The following is a 26,127-nucleotide window of genomic DNA, read 5'->3' on the forward strand; positions in this document are numbered from 1 at the left end:
ATAATAGGTTCTCTTTGATTCATTTTCCTTTCCAATATCATAGTCATCACTAAGAATTTAATAGTTGAAATAGAATGTCAGGCAATCTCTCTCCACACACAAGAGAAACCCTCTTTTTGTCCCATTAAAATTCCCTTTGGACAAAATGTTCAACTTTAAGATAAGGTAAGGGGATATTTCAATACTGTTATCTTCTAAATTTGAAATATTGTTCTGTTTGTGACCTGTTTTAAATGAACCAAACCAAATTACACCTGCTCTCCAAACTTGTTAACTTGGACACTTTTTTATTTTTGTACTGCAGTACGAAGCACAGCATTCCAGGGGCCCAATGACTGGTTGAGTCCAGAGATGCTTTAAGAGTTCAGAAGAGAGTGGGACTGTTTACTGGTGAGATTAGTGCTAGGACGTAATGATACATATTCCAGTTGTTTAGAGTTTTCCAGTTTTATTATTCTTCCCAGTCCCAGATTATTAACTATAGTCACCATGCTGAGCATTACATCCCCAGGTCACTGATTTTGAGAAGCATGGAATCATCAAGGAAAGGGATGTCATCAATAAAAACAATAAAAAGAGTGTAGAGCTGTGGTACACAAAAAGAAACCTGCATTCAGGAAAGCGAGACACAGCAGTAAGTGTCTTAGATCTTAATGTCACTATCTGTTAAATGCTTTTATTTGTTCCAAGAGTTTTTTTTTTAGTTATGCTGAGTTTTCTAGATAGATATTTTTTTCTTTCTATGCAACATTTGTATCTCTGAAGGCTTATCTCTTTCATTGTTTAGGACTTCCAGAATAACACTGAATAGGATCAGTGATAATGTTGAACAAAAGCATATTTGTCTGGTTGCTGACTTTAGTGAGAATGTCACTATTTCACTATCAAGAATAGTGTTTGCTGCTGGTTTCTTATAGATACTCATTATCCAGTTAAGGAAAATTGCTTCTATTCTTAGGTTAACAGTATTTTGTTTTAAAAAGTCAAGAATAGGTATTTTCAGCATCTACTGAGATTCAGACAACATACTAACCCTTATTATTTTGTACATGAACAGGATATACGGAGATGAAAGACAAAGTCCCTGCCCTCAGGAGCCTAGTCTTATAGGTGAAAAAGACAGATCAATAAAAATTACTATACAGGGGGATATATGCAGCTATAGAAAAAAATATGTTCATTCTAAAAACATTTTGGAAATGAGAGTAAAAATAATAAATAAATGTTTGCACAAAGTACAAAGGTAGCTAAGAAGATGGAAAATGATTATCCATGGTGAATGGGGGAGGGAGGAGAGAATAGTAAAGGAAAGCTTCCAATAAGAGATAACCCATCTAGGGGATGGAAAAAAGAAGTCAGAGGAGAACATGAGCTAAAACCTGGGTGTATTTGGAAGCTGCATATATTTGGAAGCTGTGTGTATTTGGAAAACTTTGACTAGTTCATTATGGCCAGAATGTAAAATACTTTGGCAATTCGAGATTAAAAGGCTGGAAGGTAGGCAGAGCCTAAATTATGAAGAGTTCTACATATCATGATGAGGAGCAAGATTTTATCCTACGATAGGAAGTCAGAGAAGAGTTTTAAGTAGCAATGAGAGATACGATGAGGATTGCATCTTATAAGGACGCCTTTGACAGTAGCAGAGCAGGCGGACTGGAGTGGGCACAACTGATGGTAGAAAGATCAGTTGAGGTGTTAAGTCCACATGAGAGAAGATGAAAGATAAAGGCCCAAACGAAGGCAGTGGAAATGAGAATAGAGAACAAGTTTCAGGCATATCTGGGAGGTAGAATTGATGGTAACCGGTAAGATGCTGTGGGAGGGGTGGAGATAAGATGCTGGAAGCAGGTATGTCTAGTTTTATTGCTAGATTTCAGCTGGATGCCTGGGTGGATGGTTACTTCATCTTAAGAAGGGAAGACAGGAGGGAAAACAGGTGTGGCAAAGTATTTGGTCCCAGACTGTTTTTTGAGATTTTTGTTAGATGCCTAGATGTCAATATCCTGTAGCAGTTGCATATTATAAATCTGGGGCTTAGTTGAGGTGTTCTTTAAAATGATACCAATATTGTATATATCACAAAATGATAACCACAATAAGTCTACTTAATATCTGCCACCATACATAATTACAAATATTTTTTCTTGTGATGAGAACTTTTAAAATCTACTCTCCTAGCGACTTTCAAATATGCAGTACAGTATTATTAACTATAGTCCCCATACTGTGCATTACATCCCCATGACTTATTCATTTTATAACTGGAACTTTGTACCTTTTGACCCCTTTTCATTTATTAGCTGAAATGTCTTGCTGGAGATGTGAGTGGTTGTTAAAATTGTTGATAAACCAGAAAGAGGATATAGGGAAGTGCTGTACAGTATAGTAGACGCTAGCCACATGTGGCTATTTTTTTCTAACAGCTTCATTAAAATATAATTCACATACCATACAATTCACCCATTTACAGAGTACAATTCAATGGCTTTTAGTATATTCAGAATCGTCCAATCCTTACCACAATCAATTTTAGAACATTTCATCACCCCCCCCAAAAAAGCTCTGTACCTTTCAATAGTCACTCTCATTTTCCCTCAACCCTTAAAATTAAAAAAAAAAAAAAAAATGGTTTTGATGATGTGGCACCTGCCTGCCTCCCCGACCTCACTTTATAACACTCCTCTCTTTGTTCACCTTACTTCCGCCTACTCTGGCTTCCTTTCTGTGTTTGTTTTTTTGCTTTCTCTTCTCAGAGACAATGTGCTTATTATTCCCACTAATAATCCCAGCTCTCGATATGGTTGACCTCTTTCCATCCAGTTTTCGGCTCAGACATCACCTCTTCAGAGAAGACATCCCCACTCTATCTACCGGGTATCTTCTTCCCCCCCTCCCTCCCTGCCTCCGCTGCTTCCCAGCTCATCTTCCTGCTTGATTTCCTCTACAGCATTTTCCACAATCTAAAATAATTTCATTTACTTATTATCTGTATTGCTTCACAAGAACATGAGCTCAACAAAGGAACAGACTTATGTCCACTGTTGAATGTTCAGTACCTAGAGCCATGCCTAATATACAGCAGGTGCTCAAAAAATATTTGTTGAGTAAATGAATGATGGAATAAATGGAGGCCAAGGTGAGAGAAAACATGGTATTTTGGGGGAACTTTAAATGGTTGAGCATGGCTGGAGTACAGGTTAGTGAACAGAGGTGATCCTGGAGAAGGAAGAAGCTATAACATCAAGAGGTTCATATGTCATTGTAATGAACTTACATTTTATCCTAAAGGCAATAGGAAACCATAAAAGATTTTTGAGGAAGGGAGTGGCATTACTAGGTTTGTTTTTTTAAAAAACAACCTGGAGCCAATGAGAGATGGATTGGAGAGGAGTAACAGTGCAGGAAGGAAGATTAGACAGGAAGACACTGCAGTGATTCAAGGAAGAAATACAGGGGTGTGAGTGTGTAAATTAATGTAGAAGAAATGGGAGTGGAGAGAGAATGCAGACTTCCAAATATGTCACTTGGATAAAGTTTTTATATAAGAGCCTATAGAAAATACCTTCAAAGTTATTCTCACATTGTACTTAGATTTTTTTAAAAATTAGGTTTAGTCCACAGTTTGCATATAGATAGAGAACTCTTTTCTTAGAAGGAAGTACTTTCCAAACATGGCCAACTATCAGGATCAGCTTGGGGATTTGTAAAATAATTTAAGGAGGGGTAGGCAAGAATGAAGAGTTTTTTAGACATAATTCAGAGATACTTGTGAGACATCAAAGTAGGCTTTTGGGTATAGAAATCTAGAGTTTGAGAGTTCTAAGCTAGATACAGATTTTGGAATTCTGGGTAAAAGGCCCTTAAGTGAAGCCATATTTGTGGATTAGATCATCTAGAGAGAACCTAGGACAGAATCATGGTGAATACTGACATTCAAGGAAAGGGAGACAAAGAGAAACCAAGAAAGGAGACTGAGTACGAGTGGCTATTAGGGGGAAGAAGAAAAACAGGACAGTGAGAAGAGAGTTGCAAGAGGGAGAGGGGCCAATGGTGTCAAAGCCACAAAGACCTCTTCCTGCAGCTGCCTTGTGAAAACAGTACTCCAACACCGTCTCTAGTGAGTGTTACACTTAAATGACTGCCGAATCCCTGGAGTAGCTGTCTTAAAATACACAGAATTTTAAGACAAAACCACTTGGCTGGAGCCTGTGAATTCGTATTTTCTGAAAAGCTTCCCAGGTGATTCTGACATGCAGTGGGTTTGGGAATGATTAATTTAAACCACTTGCTTAATACAATGAGAGAAATTTATTTAAAAGCACAGGACAGAGACCCAAAAAATAAAAACCTAGGCAGAATGTCAGAATAATTTTGATAGCATACATTATAATCTTCCTTTGGAAGGAATAGGAGCAATTACCTAACTTTCCACAGTTAAACTGCATAATGATGTCATAAGAATAAAGTAATGCCCACAGTAGAGAATACATAGTTTCCAACTACTTAAAAACAAAAAAAGCTGGTGAATAACAGAGAGACCTAGAATTAAATGATTTATTATAAAGAAATGTTTCTCCAAAATCTGTTTCATCAACATATAGAATGATATTTTAATGTATTCAGAATGGGAGTAGGAAAACTTTTTACATTACTGTGAAAGACAAGAATGAGATTTAGGTAATAACTTGTGGTTCTGTGCCCTAAAGAAATCTGGTTTACAAAACAGGAATGCTGATTCAACAGTGCACCAGGATGGCCAGTTGGAACTAAGCTTTTCTTTCATTGCTCCAAATAAAACGAGGAAAAATGAAATGTGAAATATACTGACTTTACAAGTTTTCCAGATGTTAAAATTGGTCTGGTTGATTCATTAATCAAGATGTTTAAAAATTCAATTTTCTACTCCTAAGTAACCAAATGTAAATCGGTGATCAACAGTGAATGAAGTAAAGGTAGAGCTCAAATTCCATCCAGTTAGTTTTAAAATGTATTATTTTGAGGAGCAAGTCCTTCTCCTGGCTGAGTCGACGAGATTTCCCTTCAAGGAACAAGTACATTTTTAACAGATTCAGGAACTCGACTTGCATAGTAGTCATAATTCCTCAGTGTGGCCAGGACGCCAGCTGAGTTCATGTGCTTCACTTCCTTGTTATACTGAAGGGCATTTCCATGGATATCGGTTAACTTGCCTATGGAAAAAACATCAATACAATGTCAATGGCTGATTGGATCATTATGTTTCTAGTTATTTCTAAGAGCTTCTTGCTTCCCTATATAATAATATCCATTGAATTCTGGATAAAATAAGGAAGATAATGCGTGACCACAAAGGCTAAGTATTAATTCACTTGCAATTTAAGACTACAGAGGAACTTGACTAACTAAAGGCTAAATCATTATTTTTTCTCCCTGATTAAAATAATTTCACTTAGTATTTTCAATTTATACTTCTCAGTATCAATAATTTCCCTTTTCCTGGAGTGATTACGTTTCCTATTGGTTATACTCCATCACCCACGATTCCCGGTCTCAAAAGTGTTTTCTTCATTCTACCATTTATTAGTAACACTTTATTTGGTAAGAGTTTAAGTGAAGTATGTTCATAAAACATAACTGTGTTATATTACTGTCTCATTTAACATTCTAATGAGAATGGATCGTGATGAATTTAACTTCCTTGTCATGTAATATGCTGAGATATCGACACAATAATGTACCAGGAGAAATGATAAAATAAAAATCAAGTGTTTAAGAGTAGATGTGATCTGACGTCTATTTGAATTAGAAAAATCATCTTGCTATGTATATATCTGTAGTATTTTTGCAGGCAGATTAAAAAAAACTTCCAACTCTATGATCTTTAAGCGCTAGCACTGAGACATATACCAATACAATATTGGCTCAAAAGAAACTAATGATGATGATGATGAATATTTTACTTTTCAAGAAAAAAAACCCCTAAAAGCATTAAAGCCATAAATTAATAAGGGTTTAATTAAATGAACTGTGTGCAGATCAAGGTCCAAAAGAGAAACTGTAACTAAAGGAAAATGAATTCACTGAAAATCTACTTTCTCACCTATGAAATGCGAGGTTTAGATTGGATAACCTCTAACTTTCCTTCCATCTTTTATATCCTAAGAGTCTAGGTAAAGTAACATTACTGAAATATCATGTCCTAGCATAATACGAAAACTGTATAAAAACTGTAATTCCCCCAAATAAAATGGACTAACCTCCCACAGCATGTAAAATGACTTCTGGAGCACAGGTATCCCACTTCTTACATCCAGGACTTGCAAATACATAAGCAGAGGCTTTGCCTTCAATCAGCTGAATAATCTGTAAGGTTAAGAGAATAATTATCCCTCAACCATGAAATAACTGAGGTACAAATAAAGAGAAACTGCTTGTTTCTATCAGTATATTTCAATTCCTCTGTCAGACTTGGGTTAAAGCCTTTAGCAGGTGTAAATGAGTATTATGAAGAAATATACAGAATACATGCATAATAATGTAGTCATCTGACGGGAAAAAAAGAAGTCAAATAAGCTACAAGGAGGATATCTGAATGGTCTCTATATTCTAAGTTAGTTAAAATAAGGTTTTCTTTTTTATGCTGTTTTTTTTTTCTTACAGTAAAAGCAATATATATTTGTTGTAGAAAAAATAAAGCTTTTTAATCTTGTAAAAATTTGACCATCATTATATAAAGGATACAGAAATATCAAGCAGTACAATAATGTATAGGTTGTAATAAGTCCTAACAGATATGTGATGCTGACTAGTCTAACAAGCAGTTTCATAAGTCTTTGTTTTGGTATCATATCTGTTGCTATTTCTGCTACCAAAGTATGAATTTTAAAAGAGTCATCTTGGACTTCCCTGGCAGTCCAGTGGTTAAGACTCCGTGCTTCCACTATAGGGGGTGCGGGTTTGATCCCTGGTTGGGGAACCGAGATCCCGCAAGCTGCACAGTGTGCCAAAAAATAAATAAATAAATAAAAATCAAATCAAATCAAATCAAACCAAATAGTCATCTTACTAATGCCTGTAATATTCATACAAAACTGAGGTCACTGAGGGACTTCCCTGGTGGTCCAGTGGTTAAGACTCCATGCTTCTACCGCAGGGGACGCGGGTTTGATCACTGGTCAGGGAACTAAGATCCCGCATGCCACGTGGTGTAGCCAAAAAAAAAAAATCTGAGGTCACCAATAGAAACCGCATGACTCTCAGCAGTAACTTGCTATCAGCCTTTCATTAGTTGCTTGACTTATTTTTTGGTTATACTGTAAAGTAATTAGTGCTGTAAAATTCAGACTTCAAATATTGAGATGAAGATGCCAGCCTGGGAGAATGAGGAGAGCCTCAGTGAACACAAGGTAACCAGCTATTCTTTTTAGGATTACTGTAGTCAATGACACGTTCAAACCATTAACCCTTGCTGCAGACTTCTGAGTAAAAGCTTTCTCTTTCTTTTAAGAAATCTGTGTCAAGCCTTATTTTGTGCCAAGAACTACGCCAGGTATATTTTTTGAGGGAAGAGGGACTGTGGCTTTCGTCCGATTCTCAAAGAGGTCCTTGATGCAGAAAAGTTAAGAACTGCCCAACAAGGTCTTTGCAAGGAGAAAAGGTGGGAGCTGTGTAGGGTGGGGACTTTGCTCCTACAGGGAATGGTACCTCCTTGGGAATAAAAGAGGTAATGGCATTTCGTAGTTACAAAAGTAGGGGCAAAGAGAAATCATATTTCAGTGACTATCAGGAATATATTTTTACTTTGAAATATTTTACATTTTTTTTCAAAATACTGCTATTTTTAAACTTCCATTTTTCATCCTCTTATAAGTAAATGCTTTTAGAGGGAGATCACTTTGGAAGCTGCTGTGAAGGCTGGTTGAGGGATGATGACAGGTTTCACCTAGGGCCCTGGCGGTTGAGATGGATGAGACATTAGGGAAGAATTAAGAAGATCTATAGGTAGGATCAGATTGATAGGATGTGAGGCAGGAAGGAGGCTAGGATGGCTTTCAGATGTCTGGCTAGAACAGTTAGAAAAATGGCGGTGCCATTAAGCAGATAGGAAGTAGGGAGAGGAACACATCTGGGGGCAGGTAGAAAGAGGATGCGTTCCAACTGGGGATGCCGAATTTGAGATACCTGATGGATGTCATCATGACAACCAAGGGGCAATCAGATGAGAAGAGATCAGGGATGGAGATCAAATTGTGTTCCAATTCACAATGTTCTCAGGAGGATGGGAGCCTAGGTGAATGAATGGGGTAAGTATCCAGAAATGGGCAGGCAGGCCCATCCTGGAGTCGGTAGAAGAAATGTCTGGGAAGTAATCCAAGAGGGTTCTTGAGAAAATAAGGACTGGCAAGAGGCCCGGGGTCTTATCCAAATGGCTTATCACTGAATTCTCTTAGATAAAAAAGACTTGAACCACAACATTTAAAAAAATTCAGGGAATTCTCTGGTGGTCCAGTGGTTAGGACTCCGTGCTTCCACTGCAGGGGGCACAGGTTTGATCCCTGATTGGGGAACTAAGATCCCACATGCCACGTGGTACGGCCAAAAAAAAAAAAATTCAAATGTTGCTGAAATGTGTCTTTAATGGCAAATTACAATCTTTAATCTCTTCTCCCAAACTCTTATTTCACATTTTGTAACAGCTCAGTATTTCTTTTAATGATTCAGTTGCATTTCAGGGTAGATGATGGATGGAGTTTGGTACCTTATTTCCTGCTCCTCCCACTCGCAGCACATCATCAGGGTTCATAGCAGCAACGCAGTCCGTAACCAACTGGCTGTTGTGGGACCGGGTAGTTGTGATAATGTGTTTCCCGGCAGGCACTTCTTTCAGCTGAAACCCGAAGGCACCTAAACCTAAAACTCCCCAGATTGTTCTCCCCAACACAGCATCTGGTCCTGCCTATGTAAATGGGTGAAACAGTGGCAAAGCTTGTCATCATCTGGAGAGAAAGGTTCGCCATAAATAGAACATTTAGTTATATTAGCAGCATGATTTTTTAAAAATAAAAACATGATAATGTTATAAAGTACAAAAGCAGTATCATCGACAAAGAAATTTTCCTGAGAACATCAACTGATTATTCTCATTGTTGTTTTGGTTAATAATTGGGTTTCAGGGAGTTCCCTGGTGGCTTAGTGGTTAGGATTCTGGGCTTTCACTGCCGTGGCCTGGGTTCTATCCCTGGTCGTGGAACTGAGATCCTACAAGCCACACAGCACGGCCAAAAAAAAATAATAATAATTGGGTTCCAAAGGTACGGAAAGGAACTTCTGGTTATTCCCTGGAGTCTTCAGGAAAGGCAACATCACATACTGATTCCTGTTCCTTTCAGAATTACCCAACAATCTCATTATTGTATTTGAAAATAGCTGTTTGCAAAAGGTACGTTAAGTCCCCAGGAAATGAAACACCGTGTATTGATTACTTTTCATTGTCCAAGGAACAATAAGGATCACATTACTATGGGAATGGGTAATGGTGATAATATAATAATGCTGCTATAGAGATAAAGCGAGTGAATACGCCGATACTGAAGAGTGGCCATGTATAATGGGGTCAGGGTTAAAAGATTTTACTGACAATTGTGGTGGTAAAATGACAATGACAATGCAATCCCAGAATCTATATTTTCCTTTGCAGCACTCAAAGAAGTTTCAGCCACACTGTTATAACTATACACTTCATATAGAAAAACATAACCGGTATTTCATGGAAAGTAAACCTGATGCATAAAAGATTAACACAAAGTCACCAAAATACCACTATATCAATAGAGTAGACATACAGACATATATTTTTACTTAATACTAAACATGTACCACGCACCATACTAAGTGCTTTACATATATTATCTCATTTAATCCCCAGAACAATCCCATGAAATAGTATTATCATCCTTATTTTACAGATGAGAAAAATGAGTTTTGGAATCATTCGGTAACCTGACCAAGGACTCTAGGAAGATCATAATCAAACTCAGGCTCATCTGTGTTCAAAGCCAGTATTTTTCGGGACCTCCCTGGTGGTCCAGTGGTTGAGACTCTGCACTTTTACTGCAGGAGGCATGGGTTCGATCCCTGGTCGGGGAACTGAGATCCCATATGCCACAGGACGTGGCCAAAAATAAATAAATAAAAATTTTTTAAAAAGCCAATGTTTCTCGTCACTAAACTAGTAGACTACCTCGGTTTACTTCTCAAAATGCTTTCACACACATCATCTTATTTACCCTACAGCAGTACTCTGGGTGCTGTTATAGTGAAATATGCTTGGGCTGCAGGGTTGGATTCCCTGGGAAGCAGACCCTGAGATAGGTAGGGTGTTTATTAAGGACGGCCCTTGGGATCAACACCTGTGGAAGGGAGGGGAGTGGGTAGGGGGAGAAATCGAGCTGTGATGCAGACACGACCACAGCTTCAGCCAACCCCATGGGGAGCTCTGGAGCCAGAATGGCTCTTCAGAGTTGTACCAAACTGGGGAGAACACATCCCAAACTGGGATGAGATGCCAGGCCTCTACACCCCTCCAATCATCAGTCACTAGAAATGGACTGCCTTGGGAAGGGGCGTGTTCCTCACAGGTGAGGCAATCCCCAAAGAGGCTGAGAGCTGAAGGCTTTGTGCGGACAGTACTCCCAGCAAATGGGGCAACACAGGAACCAAAAAACAAGCACTGGGGGCTCAATATATGTTCGAGTGCTTCCCCTCTTCCCGCTTGAGTTCACACTACAGGAGAGGCTGGAATCGGAAAAGTACAGAGAGGCTCTGTGTGCTCGTTATGCTTCAGCCCAATTGCTGAGACTAATTTCATGTGCTCAAGAAACCTATTTATTAATTCAGCTCTCCAGTTATTCCGAAAACGAAAGGAAAGCATACTAAATAGAGGACATGAGCATTCTGGTCCCTAAAAACTCAGATGACCTCTGTGAATGAATATGTCAGCAAAGAGGATGGGACCGTGGAATCTGGCGCCCGGATGAGGTAAATGCAATCCCATGAGGCAGCCAGCTAGCCTTCCTCTGTGCTCCTGATCTCTCAGCCTCTCTTGCTGACTCCCTCCTTCGGAGTTCCCACACCAACTGTCTGGGGGTGAAAAAGGCTAACATTTTCACCTTACTGATGAGTTCCGTAAGATTCCTAATGGTTAAGGAGCTACCTCCGATATACAGACAGACTGGGTTTCTTTGCACTATTCCATGCTCTCTCCTTTGAGTGCTTCCCAGCTTCAGTATCTGTGAGAAGCAGTAATAAAGTCTGAATTGTAAAAAGTCTTTTATCTGGCTTGGGCTTCCCCGGTGGCGCAGTGGTTGAGAAACTGCCTGCCAATGCAGGGGACACGGGTTCGAGCCCTGGTCTGGGAAGATCCCACATGCCGCGGAGCACCTGCGCCGGTGAGCCACAACTACTGAGCCTGTGCGTCTGGAGCCTGTGCTCCGCAACAGGAGAGGCCGCGATAATGAGAGGCCCACGCACCGCGATGAAGAGTGGCCCCCGCTTGCCACAACTAGAGAAAGCCCTCGCACAGAAACGGAGACCCAACACAGCCAAAAATAAATAAATAAATAAAATTTAAAAAAACTCTTTTATCTGGCTCAAGAAAGCAATATAGAGAAATGGCTAAGAGCTTGGACTGCAGTGTAGATCCCAGATCTGCCATTGACCAACTAGGGCAGGTTACTTGTCTCAGTTTCCTCTTCTTTAAAACAGGGATAAAGGCTTCCTTAAAGGATTTTGGTGAGTATCAGAATGAGATAATGCATGTGAATCCCTCGAGTCTGTCAGTACACAGTAAGCTCTTGACAAATGTTAGCTATGATGATAATGACTTTAAATTGGACATGCAGCCTTGAAAACTACCAACAAAGCTAAGCAACTTTTCTCCTTGTTGCAACAGATTTTAAGGCATAAGCAAGAGAGAAGGAAGAGAGAAGAGAAAGAAAGTGTACAGAAGGGAATGTGGGGAAGGGACAGGTAACAAAGGAGAGAAGCAGAGCAGGAGAAAATGAGCTGGTACCTGGGATGGACGGTGACTCCTGGGGTACCACAGGTTGCCCACCTCTTTTCTACCCACTAGTGCAGCCAAAAGCCTAGCTATTTTCCTCACCTTTGCTTCATTCCTGGGTTCCCTTAACTTTTGATTTTCATTGTTCTGTGGAAAATGAATACAATTTTTCTAATCTTAGAAAGAAGTGATGGAAATTGTTAACAACTCCTAAGGGCTTAAATCTTTTTTTGATAAAAGGTGCCATGCACTGCAATATTATCTGTGAATTAAATGCCCCTATTTCAAGTATCAGTTCTAGCTTGCTTTAAAGTTTACATGATGACTGCAAACTTGTGTCTGCATATAATACTGTATAAACATTAGTCATATTAAAAGAATTAATGGACTCTTAAGCAGTTCAATATGAGACTTTCCCAGTAATGAATGCAAAAATATTTTTGCTGAATAATCGTAAGATGCACATGATTATAAATAAAAAGTTATAATCACATAAATGATATTAAAAAAAAACAAATTTATCTTAGAAATGGAGATTAATCCTGCTCTTCACTCAAACTGGAAAATTCAGAAGTAATAGTCCCCACTCTGGTTACTTTGTTTCTCCAAAGTTCTATCAAGGTCACACTAATGTAAATACCTTAAGTATTTTATTGCAACAATTTCCTTTAACATTTAACGTGATCTAACAGTATATTCCTGATTTGGAATTACATTAGCCTCTTACTTCTAAGGAAGACAATTTCCTGGGAGTATAGGAGAAAGTCAAAGCAGATTAGAGAGACAAAATGAGAGAAAAGAGTACAAGAACATATTTAGTTAATGCTGACTATAATTTAGGCACTATGTAGTATTACCTGCAAAACAACATGGCTAGCCTCTTTTCTTGGTTGAAATGGTTCATTTCTTCAACGTGCTTCAAGCACCACCTGTAAATCAGGTGTCTCAATGACCAAGCTAACCAAGAGCCATATCAGTAATTCCCAAGCTTTTGCTTATGATTTGAATCATAAGGCATACATTAAAAATCTGTGCAAATCATACAGTGTGTCTGTGTACAGTCACATACATACATACACATTCCTGGTATCAACACCCCCCAGAGGAGCTGATTCAATACATCTGGGGTATGACCTGGGAATCCTTACTTTGAAAAGCTCCCCCAGATGATTGCATGTGCAACCAAGCTAGAAATCATTGGATCAGATAACATTAAGAATCATATAATACCATAATTATTTATCTAATAAAATATTTTGGTATCATTTATAGTAATACCTGGTAGTTGTAATATGGCTGGTTAATAACTCCTGCTATGGCTTTTCCTTCATAAGCAATTCCAATAAGAACTGTTACATTGTCAAGAAGACCTAAAAAGAAGAAATTCATATCAATTACATAACTTTCTCAGGTTATGACTCATCATCAGCACATCAATGGCTCCAAGTTATTTTTGCAATAAAGGTAAGGAATTTACAATGATTCATCCATGATTAAACCTACTTCCGGCAAAATACACAAATTATGAGAGTTGGCCAGGGACAGAAGTAGGGACCACGGCCACTTAATTGAATTGATACACATGGTCTCATTAGTAATAATCTGTAAACCAATCAAGTAAATCAGCCATAACTCCGCAGCCATCATCATTAGATTCCTCTGTGCCCCCCTCTACCACCATCTGACTCACCTCTGCCTGCTAGATCACTCTCGATTCCAGGATTACTCTCTAGATTTGCATTTCAAGCCTCTAAATTAAGATTTCTCACAGTGGGGCCGATGGACTAACAAGCAGCATTAGAATTAACTGGCTCAATTTTTTCAGTACAGATTCTCAAGGCTCCTTTGCAGACCTAGTGAATCAAAACCTCTGGAGGTTGGAGTTGAGAGCTGAACAAGCTGTTTAGGTGTTCTTACACTCACTAAAGCTGCCTAGAGCTCCCCTATTTCTCAATGGATTACAGAGACGTTTTCACACGTACTACGGGATTCACTCATCGTAGATATGTCTCATCCAAGGACAGAGAGTTTTTTCTAGGAATTATGAGACAGTTTTCTTTGTTCAGCTGCGAACCAATATAAGAAAACCTACGTTGATCTTCCTCTCAAAAATAAGAATCTAAGCTTATGCTACGCTCCTAAAACCTACCACTCTGGCTCTGAGCCTGGCACTTCTCACTTTAATGTTGCCAACTTTATTTTAATTTGCTGCTTTCTAATTTTGCTCATCTTAGATAATTTCAGGAAGGAGAAATATTGCACTGTGTTTCAAAACCCATCTTTAGAGGTGAGGCTGTGAAGTGAGACAGCAGTTCTCAGAGGAAGCGAGTGAGGGATGGGCATGGGATGGTGGCAGAGCAAGGCGATACAGTGACACTTCTCATCATTTTTCTACCCAATAAAGCTGGGGGTTCAGTATAGTCCCTTTGGTTACATCGGTTTAATGTTAGTTATTTTCATCTAGGGGACATTAGGATTGTGGGACTGGTGGAGTATGGGGGGGTGGTATTTGAAGGAGATTAAATGTTTACAACTAAACATCATATATTAGTCCCACCGCTGTCAAATACAAATATAAAAGAGATACCAACCTTCAGTATATTCCTTGGTACCATCCAGAGGATCAACCCAGACCACAAGCTAAAAAAGAGGAAATGTCCAAATTGAGCATCTAAAATTTAAAAAATTGATTTAAATAGATAAACTAAAACTACTTTTTTTTTAATTTTTGAAACTATATTATGGGTGGCTTAAGCCAAGGTCATCAGTTTTGTAATAATTAAATAATAATAGTAAAAAAATATTTTGTAATAAAATATTAACACATTGTAAATCAACTACAATAAAAAATTTTTTTAATATAAAATGGTTAACTGGTAAAAGTTTATTGTTACCTGAACACTAAACATGTGGCCATGAACATCCTGGGCTCTAGATGGTGATATAAGGAAAACTTGAAAGTGGCACCAAAAATGTTTTGTGTGGATGCTACTCGTTTTTATATATAAATGTTGATTTAAGATAAATGATGACAGTCTGATTATCGTAAGGACACACGTATATACGGCCAAGAAAAATGAATGGTTTATAAAACTGGCAGTAGCATAAAAAAGAAATCCGCTCTTCTTAGGACTTTTAATATGATTCAGGATATGCAGCCATTAACCACTAGATGCTTGATGTAAATTTGTGAGGGCATATTTCTGACGGGAGACACCACATCTTTCTTTTCTATACTCCATATCACAGAACAAAGTGCCTTACTCATAGTAAGTGCTCAACGAATGAGTGTTAAATAAATTAAAACTCAAAAATTAAAGAAGTTTGATAGTTATCTGAAGTCATAGATTTAATTTAAGCAACTATAAAAAGCAAGGGGGGTAATTTTTATGGCCTTCCAAAAATATAAGGTAGCAATCCATTTCATCTTCTTCCAGCTCCAATTACCAATGAAATGTTTTACTACCAAATTTACTAAATAACAAATTAGATTTTCTCCCTAAAAGTATTTTGGTTTTTGGCCGTGCCACACAGCTTGCGGGATCTTAGTTCCCTGACCAGGGACTGAACCTAGGTCCCAGCAGTGAAAGTGCCCAGTCCTAACCACTGGACTGCCAGGGAATTCCCCCAAAAGTATTTTTAATAACAGTTTTAGAGTGAAGAGGAAATCAATAGGATGAGAAAATGAACTCGAAGTTAATAGGTCAGACATCCCATATGGTTGCCAGGCACTTATATGTTGGCTCTGAAAGATTTCAAGTTCCTGGTTTCCCTTGTTTTATAACTACCAAGTTTTCATCATGATGGCAAACTTTATTTCCTTTACTACGACAAAAACTGAAGATTAATAGAGAGTTAAGTAATAACATGGATCATACATCTTCCTCTTTGATAGCACTGTACTGTGATGGGCATGGTTGCTTCAGTATCTCCTCCCACTGACCATCTTCAATCAGCTCTTGATCCACATCTTCAGGAGGCAGATCCTAAAGCAGAGAACACTGATGATGACCGAAGCTGGTTGCTGTTTACAGAATACTGTTTGTCTCAGAAACAAGAAGAAATGCAGTATCATAGTTTTCACTAGTCCTTCCTGTTTACCATTTCTATTTAGAGCTTTTAAAGCACACTGAATAAAATTGCAAAAACAACCACGTATGGCTCATCAAAGTTGATTACAAAGGATCCCAACTTCATTATCCTGAACAAGGATTAAAAAGAAAAGAATTTTTAAGTATTATACACTTATTTACACAAGTGGCTCTGCCATCAGCTATGCCTAACTCTCAAATACATGAGATGTCAATTCCTTCACCGTCACAGTGTTAGTCTTTGAGTAAGTATGCAAATAAGCCTTAATTAAAAAAACAAACAAACAGGAACAATAAAGCCCATTTTATTCCAAAGTTCTAGAACTCTACCCATCTTATACTTTGTATGTGGAATGTCACAACAATAACCATATCATCTATGGTCAAGAACTGACACATCTGGCCTAGAAATAAACCAAAATATTAAAAGCAGATATTTTCTGAAAGTCCAAGAAACATGATAGTTATTTTTGTGTTAAAACACAAAAATATAATGCTTGAAATCATAAAAGTGGTGTATAAATCACTAAAGGGGCAATTACAAATCCATACAGTAAACAGGGATTAAAAAAAATATACGATAGTCTTACCTCTTCCCCTATAATTGTTAGTTTGGGGAATTTCCGTGCCAAAGAAGAGCATATGCTCATTTGAACTAATCGGTCCGCCTTGGTCTGCAGGTCTGTTGCACAGGTCTGCAACAAAGAATGCACATTTTAGCAGAACTAAGTATGAAATAAGTTGTTCTTTGATGCCTCATGCGTGATTATCTATATCCATTTAAATTACACTGTCTGTTTTAAGATTGATCGACCTTAACATCATATGAGTCAGTTTCTTGGCTTGGTTTTTCTCATGGGATTTATAGTGGCTAAAGTTTGGAAAGGAGCTTTTAAATTACTTAGAACACTTTCTCCCCCAGTTCACAAATTCCTTTTATAAGATCTCTACATCAATCTTTTGCTTAAGCAGGTTGACAGACAGGAAATTCACAATTTTCAAGGCAGTTAATAATAATAAATAACTCTTTAGTTATTTAAAAGGTATTTCTTATATGGATCCTTCTATAAACTCCACTCATTAATCCTAATTTTAATAATTCAAGAGGTCCTCAGAACGATTTGTTATTTCTTATTTCAAAATGTTTATTTCTAAACTATATAAAAAATAAAAGTGAATGGCAGTAATATTTACTACATAACTCACCTATGGCACTCAACTCAATCCATAACTCATATAGTCACACTTGTGAAAGACAGTGACCACTTCCTTGGTTAGCTTGCTTTCAGAGAATTAGGACATGTTGCAATTTATACATGCCTGTTTAGGTGGATTTACACATTATTTTATCTTAAATAGCAGATCTTTCGCAATACTTCGTAATGATATAAGGAATGACTACGAAAATCAAACTCTTTTCTGCCACAGTGAAGTCTGCTGGTTGTCTCGATGTAAAGAACAATTTTGCTAGAATGTAGTGCCACAAAGGCAGAGATCTTTGTTTTATTTTCTAAAGAACTGTGCCTGGCACACAGTAGGTGCTCTGTAAATATCTGTGGAATGAAACTACTTAAAAGAATTGTTGAAATTGAAGATTACTTACCTATCAATCCAGTTTAGAGACCACTGCTCCAGAGAAAAAAAGACGCATTGATAGCCATTCAACTCTATGAGGAAAGCTCTCCCAACTCTTCTCTAGGATAAGATATTTCCTGCTCTTTCTACCGACATAGTGCCAGATCTCACCATTCTAGATACTTTGTGTGACAAATCTGGTTTTGCCCTGTCTCTTTTAAAATGAGGTGTCAACAAGTGGATATAAAGTACTAGAAGTGTCTGACCAGTAGAGAGACAGTGAGGTTATTATCTTTCTTTCTAACTTGAACACTGTATTTCTATTAATCTTTAGCTATCAGCTACAAAGTGGTCCATCTAATATAATCACAAGAGAAAATCAATTTAAACAAAATAAATAATGCTAAGAGAAAAATATGCAAAGATATGATCCAAAATATTGGCGGTGGTGGCCTAATAGATGATTTTGTACTTTTTGCTATTTTTCTCCACTTCCTATGTTTCATAATAGAGAAAACAATAAAAAAGAAAAGATAGTAAGATTAGTAGCCTTCTGAAAGTAGCTGTTTTACATTGTTGGCTTGTCATTGAGCATGTATGTGATCAACTAAAACCTCTTTTTCACACAAATTTGAATCAGACTCCCCCCTTATTACTTGAACATTAATATAGGACTTTATTCCTATTGTAATATCTTGTTGAATTTGGCCCACCTTTCTCAGAGTTTGCAACTATTTTGAATACTTATTCTGTAATCCAATACAACAACTAGCCCTTCCAGCTTCATTTTATTGACATATTTGATAAGTATCCTTTCTACATCCTCCTCTTCCACAACACTTTTGAAAAGATGCATTCAACAAATTTTTTAAACTGTACGTAACTTAATGATCAAAGAGAAAAAGACAGTCAGGAGCAGAGTCCTACGATCTGTCACCAATGACCCTTTTCCAGCCTGAAAGTGAATCATGAATAAAATTATGGGGTAACATTGTTCACCTAGTTATATGAGTACACCTAACAGTGGCTCAGGATGGGGGATGAGAAATATCATCTATATATTATAAATAGCTTGAATGCTTTTAGAAAATGGAAAATGAGGGACTATAACAAATTTTTTTTTAAAGTTGATTCAAATCAATTTTGATTTCAAAATCAAGATACCCTATATCTATTTTCTATACTATTAAGCCCATAAATCTATCAAAAAAGGAAATGAGATTTATTTTACTAGTTCTTGTGATTTTTATTCTTAATTTTTAAAAGTAGTTACGTTGAATATCCTATAATTAGTTCACAGGAACTTATTTCTAAGTTGTTTTTTACTTATATATAAGGTCCTTATTTTTTTATACAAATAGCCTTAAGTAGATGCTTGAGTAATCATAAAGGAGCGTCTTAACTACATCTCTATTTCAAGTCATTAAAATGTTTATCATATCCTAAAATTTTCCCACTTGGGCAAAATTACAATACAATCTTCCTTAAAGATTATGACAAAAAGTCAATATGTGGAAACTTACACTTAAAATTTGTAATGTGAAATAATCATCAAATCTTGTGGAAGAAATTATATTTTAAACTAGAACACATGCATGGTGGGACTTCTTTTAAGAATCAACTACCACTATAAACTATCTTTCTGTTAATTTTCCTAAGTTTTTAATTACCATACTGGAAAGAAAACCTTTGCTTTAGGTTTCTTTTCCATGCAGAAAAAACATTTTAAAGCTTTGAATATAGGGGATACTTATTTAAATGCCAGATGTTACCAAACATGTCAAGTTCACCAAGGACTGCACAGCTTTGCATGAAGTAGATTACTTCAGGATATGAAGCTTGATTCCAGCGCTCTGGAGCTAGACAGCGGTTAGAAGGCCCAGTCATATAAATAAAGGTTTTGGAGGTAGGAAGTCTGGAGTCCTCTGCAGAGCAGAAATGGAGCCCATTTGAACTAAGGGTCTTGCAATCTCCATAAGAGAGCCATTGACTATTTCAACTATTAAAGTCTGTCCAGATTATTATATCCTGTTAGCTAAACCTCAAGGGACAAAAACAGAGTTGGTATGAAATGAGACGAGACTTTCAGTACCTTCTCCACGATACCCAGGTCTCCTTCAGCAATAACATGCCTGACTATCGTTCCTGCTTTTTGAGCAATAGAATATGCTGAAGCCACCAACCGCATCAACACAGTGTGACTGGAAGCCATGATGTGCCCTAAAGGAAAATCGAGAGGAATGTTATGTTACTTTCAAAGACAACTGCTGGTTTCATTTACTTGAATTCAATTCAACACATAGGTATTCAGTGTTTACTTGGGACTGCTTCAATTAACTGTGTAGATTCTCTGATAAACATTTACTAAGAGAGACTTGGAAAAAGACTCCATTTCAGCATTAGCTCTCCCAATAAATTCTATAGTATTCTTTTTCTCTGCAGATGGGACATTTTGAGGCATGGGGGTAACTGGCCCAGGACTATGAACATGTGAAAAAGTTTTATGTATGACGAGTGTAATGTGCAAAGGCTGTGGACGGTGCTTCAGGGGCTAAAAAATAAGGTATAATATCTGCCCTTAAGGAGCTAATATTTTGGTGGGCTGCGGGTAAAATACTGTAACCTAATGTCTATAACATAAAACTGGTAAGTGCTGACAGATATGAAGAGCATAAGGGACATGTGTGTATGTGGGAAGTAATTAAAAAGAGGAGGGACTGCATGTGATTACATTTAGTTTCTGAAACTCAGTGAATATTCCTTTAGAGATTAAATAAAATTTAATCTGCTGGTTATTGACTACCATCCTCATCAGTAGCAAAATCAAGAGAAGCAGCAGCATAACCCCTGGACTGAAGACCAAGCATATGGAAAAGTAATGAGTGTCAAGCAGCCCCTGGCCCAATAAAAAATGTGAAAAAAACAGTCTTCAGGATCAAGTATTTTCCTTTTTGAAAATACAAATTCAAATCCTGCAATTTTATTGACTGCTTTGATGCTGGGATACATCACCCAGATTCCCTCTGGGGTTGAAGGACTTACTGCCCCAGCTGCTGAGAGGGCTGCCAACAGATGGTCTTTGGCTGCCACCTTTCTTTAGGAATTTATCTGCTGAGAAGAGTCATTTCACCTGAAACTGGTCAACAGGGGGGGTGTAAAGGCCATTCCTCACTCCAGCTGGGCTGCCACCCCAATTCTGATGGGCCTTCCTAGCTTCCAAATTCCCAGTGGGGTGGGCTGAGCCTCAGTTGGGACTGAATCATGGTCCAACTGCCCTCATCCCCCATCCTGAGCCACTGTTAGGTGTACTCATAACTAGGTGAACAATGTTACCCCATAATTTTATTCATGATTCACTTTCAACCTGGAAAAGGGTCATTGGTGACAGATTGCAGGACTCTGCTCCTGACTGTCTTCTTCTCTTTAGCCATTAACTTAAATACAGTTTAAAAAATTTGTTGAATGCATCTTTTCAAAAGTGTTGTGGAAGAGGAGGATGTAGAAAGGATACTTATCAAATACGTCAATAATATGAAGCTGCAAGTCCTTAACTTCCTTATAGCAGTTCAGATTACATCCACTGTACTTCCTTCTCTACCAGTTTTACACCTTCTGGGTTGTAAACCACTAACTTTTGTAAGCATGTCTCTCTGAAAGCTTATTCAAAAACAGGGTTTAAAGGCACAGGCACTGAAGCCTACTTCCTGTGTTCAATTCCTAGCTCTGGCACACATTAGTTGTGTGACCTTGGGAAAGCCACTTAAATTCTCTGTGCCTCGATTGGTAAAATGGAGCTAGCAATAGTATTAAAACATAGAGTCATGGTAATTATAAAATCAGTCTCTGGCACAAGGTAAGCACTCAATAATGCTGGCTAACCATTATTACAATGATTATTCTCATTGCTGGCTATCCTGCAGGGACATTAGGGCAGCATTAAGGGCAAAAAAAATTCCTATAGCTTCTGCCACATTATTTTGACTCTGAGGATATAATATTACCAATATGACCCAGAATCACAGCACAGGTTCTTTTTCATAACGTTCTGGGCTTGAGGCTTGGAGTATGAAAAAAGGTTGTACAACATTTAAGGCAATCAACCTAATATCCTATCATTTAAGGAATCTTTACAGCTGTCAACATGGCTAGTTCAGAAGGACAAAAACAATAGGAATCAAATGATCCATTTCTTCTCATAGCCTGGGAGAGGTATCTTGAATTCAATATAAAGGTGGTGAGCATATGAGGATTAGGCTCTTAAAATAAATGATGAAATGGGAACCCAGGGGGAGTGCAGTAGTATCCGAGTTGAGGAGATGGAGCTGGGTGTCTGCGGAGGCCAAGATGATAGGAGTGTGCAGGGCAGAGTACCAGAGAGACCTCTGGACATCTGCTAATCAGTGCAGGCAGGTGAGGAAACTACCTGAAGCCGGGGCATGCACCTCCCGAAAGGAACAGTAGGTGTGATCTTCAGAGCTCACACGGCTTGGGAGCTCATGCGCCCACTAGCCAGTGGGAGACCTCATCATTCACAGGACACTGGTTAGAGTAACACACATTGCAGGTGGGAATGTAAGAGGGTGCAATTACTTTGGGAAACAGTTTGGCTGACCCAGCATTCCACTCCTAGCTATTTGCCAAGAGAAAAAAAAGTGTAAGTCCTCACAAAGACTTCCTCATGAATTTTGTTTGTTTGTTTGTTTAGTTGTTTTTTTTTTTTTTTGGCCAAACAGCGCGGCACATGGGATCTTGGTTCCCCGGCCAGGGATCGAGCCCGCGCCCTCTGCATTGGAGGCGCAGATTCTTGGCCACTGGACCGCCAGGGAAGTCCCAAGACTTCTTCATGAATGTTTATAGCAGATTTATTTGTGACAGACAAAATCTGAAAACAACCCAAACGTCCCTCAACAGGTGAGTGGATAAACAAATTATATCAAATTATACACTTTAAATATTTACATTGATTGTATGATAATTATACCTCAATAAAGCTGCCAGAACCATAAAAAAAAAAAAGAAAGATAAATAAATAAATGGTGAGTTCTCAATCAAAATACTAAGATAATTTATCTTTTGGAACTTGACTATAACAGAGCAAATTCTGACAAAAAGAGAAATGAGCATATATCAAAATATGATATAAAACTATAGTAATTAAAAGTTTAGTCCTGGGCAGAATTTGAGAGACAAATCAATGCAATCAAATAAATTCCAGAGACAGATCCAAATACACTAAAGGTGATAATTCAAATCATGGAGGAAAGTTAATTGTGCAAAAAATGATGGGGACAATTGCTAATCTTTTAAAAAAGTGTTGGAATCTTTTTGCCTTCTTTATATCAATGTATATTCCAGATCAATGCATGATTTTAAAAGTAAAGAATGAAACTATAAAAGTATGGGGATAAAACATGAGTGAAATGTTCTATAAATTTGGAAAAGCACTTTTAAACATGACTAAAACCAAGAATCCATTATATACTGATAAATCTGAAGGCATAAAAATTAAAATGTCTATATAGCCAAAATACCATAAACAAAGCAAACAGATGAGTGACAAAATAACAAAAATTTGTATCACATACTAGACAAATGTGCTAATTTTTGTTACATAAGGGGCTTACGTATATCAATATGTAAAAGATGAATGATCCAACAGAAAAATGTGCAAGTGACGCCAATAGGCAATACTTAGAAAAATAAAAGCAAAGGCCATTAAATCGTAAAATGCTCAATTTCACTAATTATGAAAGAAATGCAATCTAAAACGATGAGAAATGATTGTTCATATGTAAGACTGGCATAGATAAGAAAGTTTGCCCAGTGTTGGCTGGAGTGTGAGGGAAGATCCTCCTGAGCATTATTAGCGAGGATGTAAAGTGGTGAAACCGCTTTTTTGAAAATCTTATTAACAGTAAAATGTACACATCTTTTAAACTAGAAATTACATTTTCAGGGAATCTAAATAAATAAAGCAAGTCTACAACCAGAAAAGGCAGTAGGAAGAATGTCTGCTATTTTAACGAAATTTAATTTTAGGCGTAAGACAGTCTCTGAATTTGGATGCACTAAAGAACCCACCGTCTAAGTCTGCCTTGTTATTTCAACGACATATGGCCATAAAAAGACCCCGGGGCACGAAAATAACAGTACAGGTAAACAATCAAAATGCTGACACTCAAGAATCTAGGTCCGAAAATCGGAATATCTGGAGAAGTACTCTGATTCGCGTTATTTTTTTTTTTTTTTTAACATAAATCCTTTGAATCTCTTCATATCTGTGCAGAGGGGTGGAGTTAGGGGAACAATAAACAACTCAGATCTGCCTAAGGCCCTTGCGCTGCCCCGCAGGAGAGAAAATTACTTACAGTGACAAGACTGGCACCAAGTCAGACGAAAGAGACTTCAGGGGTAACCAAAAAAGCGTGATCAAGCAACAGGTCCCCCGCAGCGTCCAGTACAGCGCCTACCCTCCGGGGATAGGTCATCAGTGGATGCAGACTAAACCTACCTCAGCTACTGAGCATGCGGGAAGTTCGGCGCAGGCGCAGAACAGCTACTTTGCCACCGCCCGGGCTGACTCCAGACCCGCCGGAAAGCTCCACTTGTCCGTGTTTTCTCCAAGCTTTCCATAGGCGCCAGTCCCCTGAAGTCAAACCGAAAGGTGTATTAAGTAATCATTCTGGTTTCAGGTGTCTTCCAATCCACTTTGTGCGCACAGTTTACTCTTAAGATGTTTGTCGGGTTAGTGATACCGCCCCGTGGCGGCAGGCGGCTACTTAACCTTGAAACCCTGCGAGTCCGTGGACTGGCTTCAGGTGGTCCACGACGCCCCTACTTCTGTTCCCCCTAAGAAAACTTTATGCAGAAGTGTTTTACTAGCGTTTATTTTTTATTTTTTTAAGCATTTATCAGATTCCTGAAAGGGTCTGTGACCCTTTCATTCGGCTACTGATTAGTCCTGGGAGATTTTCTCTCTTCCTGGTCGGATGTACCATATTAATTATTCTTGTTTGTTTTTTTTGAAGCACAGAAAAAAAAAAAAAACAACAACCTAATTACGACTTTTATTGCACTGCCAAAAGTAAAAACAAACAAGCAATAACAAAAATTGCCTGTTTATTCATTTTGGCTTTCACCATATATTTAAGGAGCACACTTCTTGTGTCTCTGCCTGTATTTCTGTGTGATGTGGGAGCCGACCTGCGGTGAGAACAGCGGAGCGAAGAGGCAATGATCTTTTTTTTCAGTATTGAAAAGCAGGGCACTGTGATTAAAATATAACAACATAAAATAAGATGACAGAGTTAATGGCAAACATATCAGTTATAACAACAAATGTAAATTGTTTAAACGCATCCATTTAAAGACAGAAATTCTCTAATTAGAAAGCCAAACCCACTGTTTCATCAGAGTAGAATTCAGGGTAAGAAAAATTATCAAAGGGAACAGTCGTTTTTTTTGTTAAAGGTATCCTTTATATTAATAAAACTACTTTATTTTTAAACATTTTAAAATTAAATAACCCATCACTACATTCTCATTTAGAAGAAAAACAATCGAAAAACCCCACAACAATCTGTCCAGGCCTTTTCTTTTTTCTTATTTTCCTAGTTTCATATGCTTTATTTTATTTTCACTTTTTTAAAAAAATAAATTTATTTATTTTTATTTTTGGCTGCATTGGGTCTTCATTGCTGTGCACGGGCTTTCTCTAGTTGCGGAGAGCGGGCTTCTCGTTGTGGTGGCTTCTGTTGTTGTCGAGCATGGGCTCTAGGCATGTGGGCTTCAGTAGTTGTAGCATCTGGGCTCAGTAGCTGTGGCACGCGGGCTCAGTAGCTGTGGCACGCGGGCTCAGTAGTTGTGGTGCACAGGCTTAGTTGCTTTGCGGCATGTGGGATCTTCCCGGACCAGGGCTCGAACCCATGTCCCCTGCATTGGCAGGCGGATTCTCAACCACTGCGCCACCAGGGAAGCCCCATTTTTTTTAATTGGGTAAAAGATTCATTAAATTCTATAGTGCTTTACAATTTTCAAAAATTTTGCACATGATTTCGTATAATCCCATAATAACCCTTTTTTCCCTACTCCTATACTGCCCCTTCCCCTTCCGCTCTCTCTGCTGGTAAGCACTAGTTAGCTGTCTATATCTGTGTCTGCTTCTTTTCTGTTTTATTCACTAGTTCATTGTATATTTTAGATTTCACATATAAGTGATATCATAACAGTATTTGTTTTTCTCTCTCTGACTTATTTCACTTAGCATAATGGCCTCCAAGTCCATTCATGTTGCTGCAAACACAAAATTTCATTCTTTTTTATGGCCGAGAAGTATTCTACTGTATATAGACATAACACATCTTATCTATTCATCTGTTGATGGACAGTTACGTTGCTTACATACCTTGACAATTTTGTAAA

The 26,127-nt window shown here is 37.9% G+C and overlaps 1 protein-coding gene across 2 annotated transcripts; it reads right to left on the reverse strand.

Moving 5' to 3' along the window:
• Positions 1–4,346: 4,346 nt before the first annotated feature.
• On the reverse strand, positions 4,347–24,225 carry BPNT1 (3'(2'), 5'-bisphosphate nucleotidase 1). Of its 2 annotated transcripts, XM_061187305.1 has the most exons (9): positions 24,075–24,225; positions 19,799–19,926; positions 16,722–16,826; positions 15,919–16,026; positions 14,632–14,680; positions 13,319–13,410; positions 8,741–8,938; positions 6,240–6,345; positions 4,349–5,192 (listed from the first exon to the last, which is right to left on the reverse strand). In XM_061187305.1, the coding sequence occupies exons 2-9, from the start codon at positions 19,916–19,918 to the stop codon at positions 5,044–5,046; spliced, it is 927 nt and encodes a 308-aa protein (XP_061043288.1). In that variant the 5' UTR covers positions 19,919–19,926; positions 24,075–24,225; the 3' UTR covers positions 4,349–5,043. The 2 variants fall into 2 exon arrangements, with proteins under 2 accessions (XP_061043290.1, XP_061043288.1); XM_061187307.1 differs by lacking the exon at positions 19,799–19,926 and having other exon boundaries at positions 4,347–5,192.
• Positions 24,226–26,127: the final 1,902 nt, after the last annotated feature.

Source organism: Eubalaena glacialis, chromosome 3, assembly GCF_028564815.1.
Source record: "Eubalaena glacialis isolate mEubGla1 chromosome 3, mEubGla1.1.hap2.+ XY, whole genome shotgun sequence".
In the NCBI taxonomy this organism is placed as follows: Eukaryota; Metazoa; Chordata; class Mammalia; order Artiodactyla; family Balaenidae; genus Eubalaena; species Eubalaena glacialis.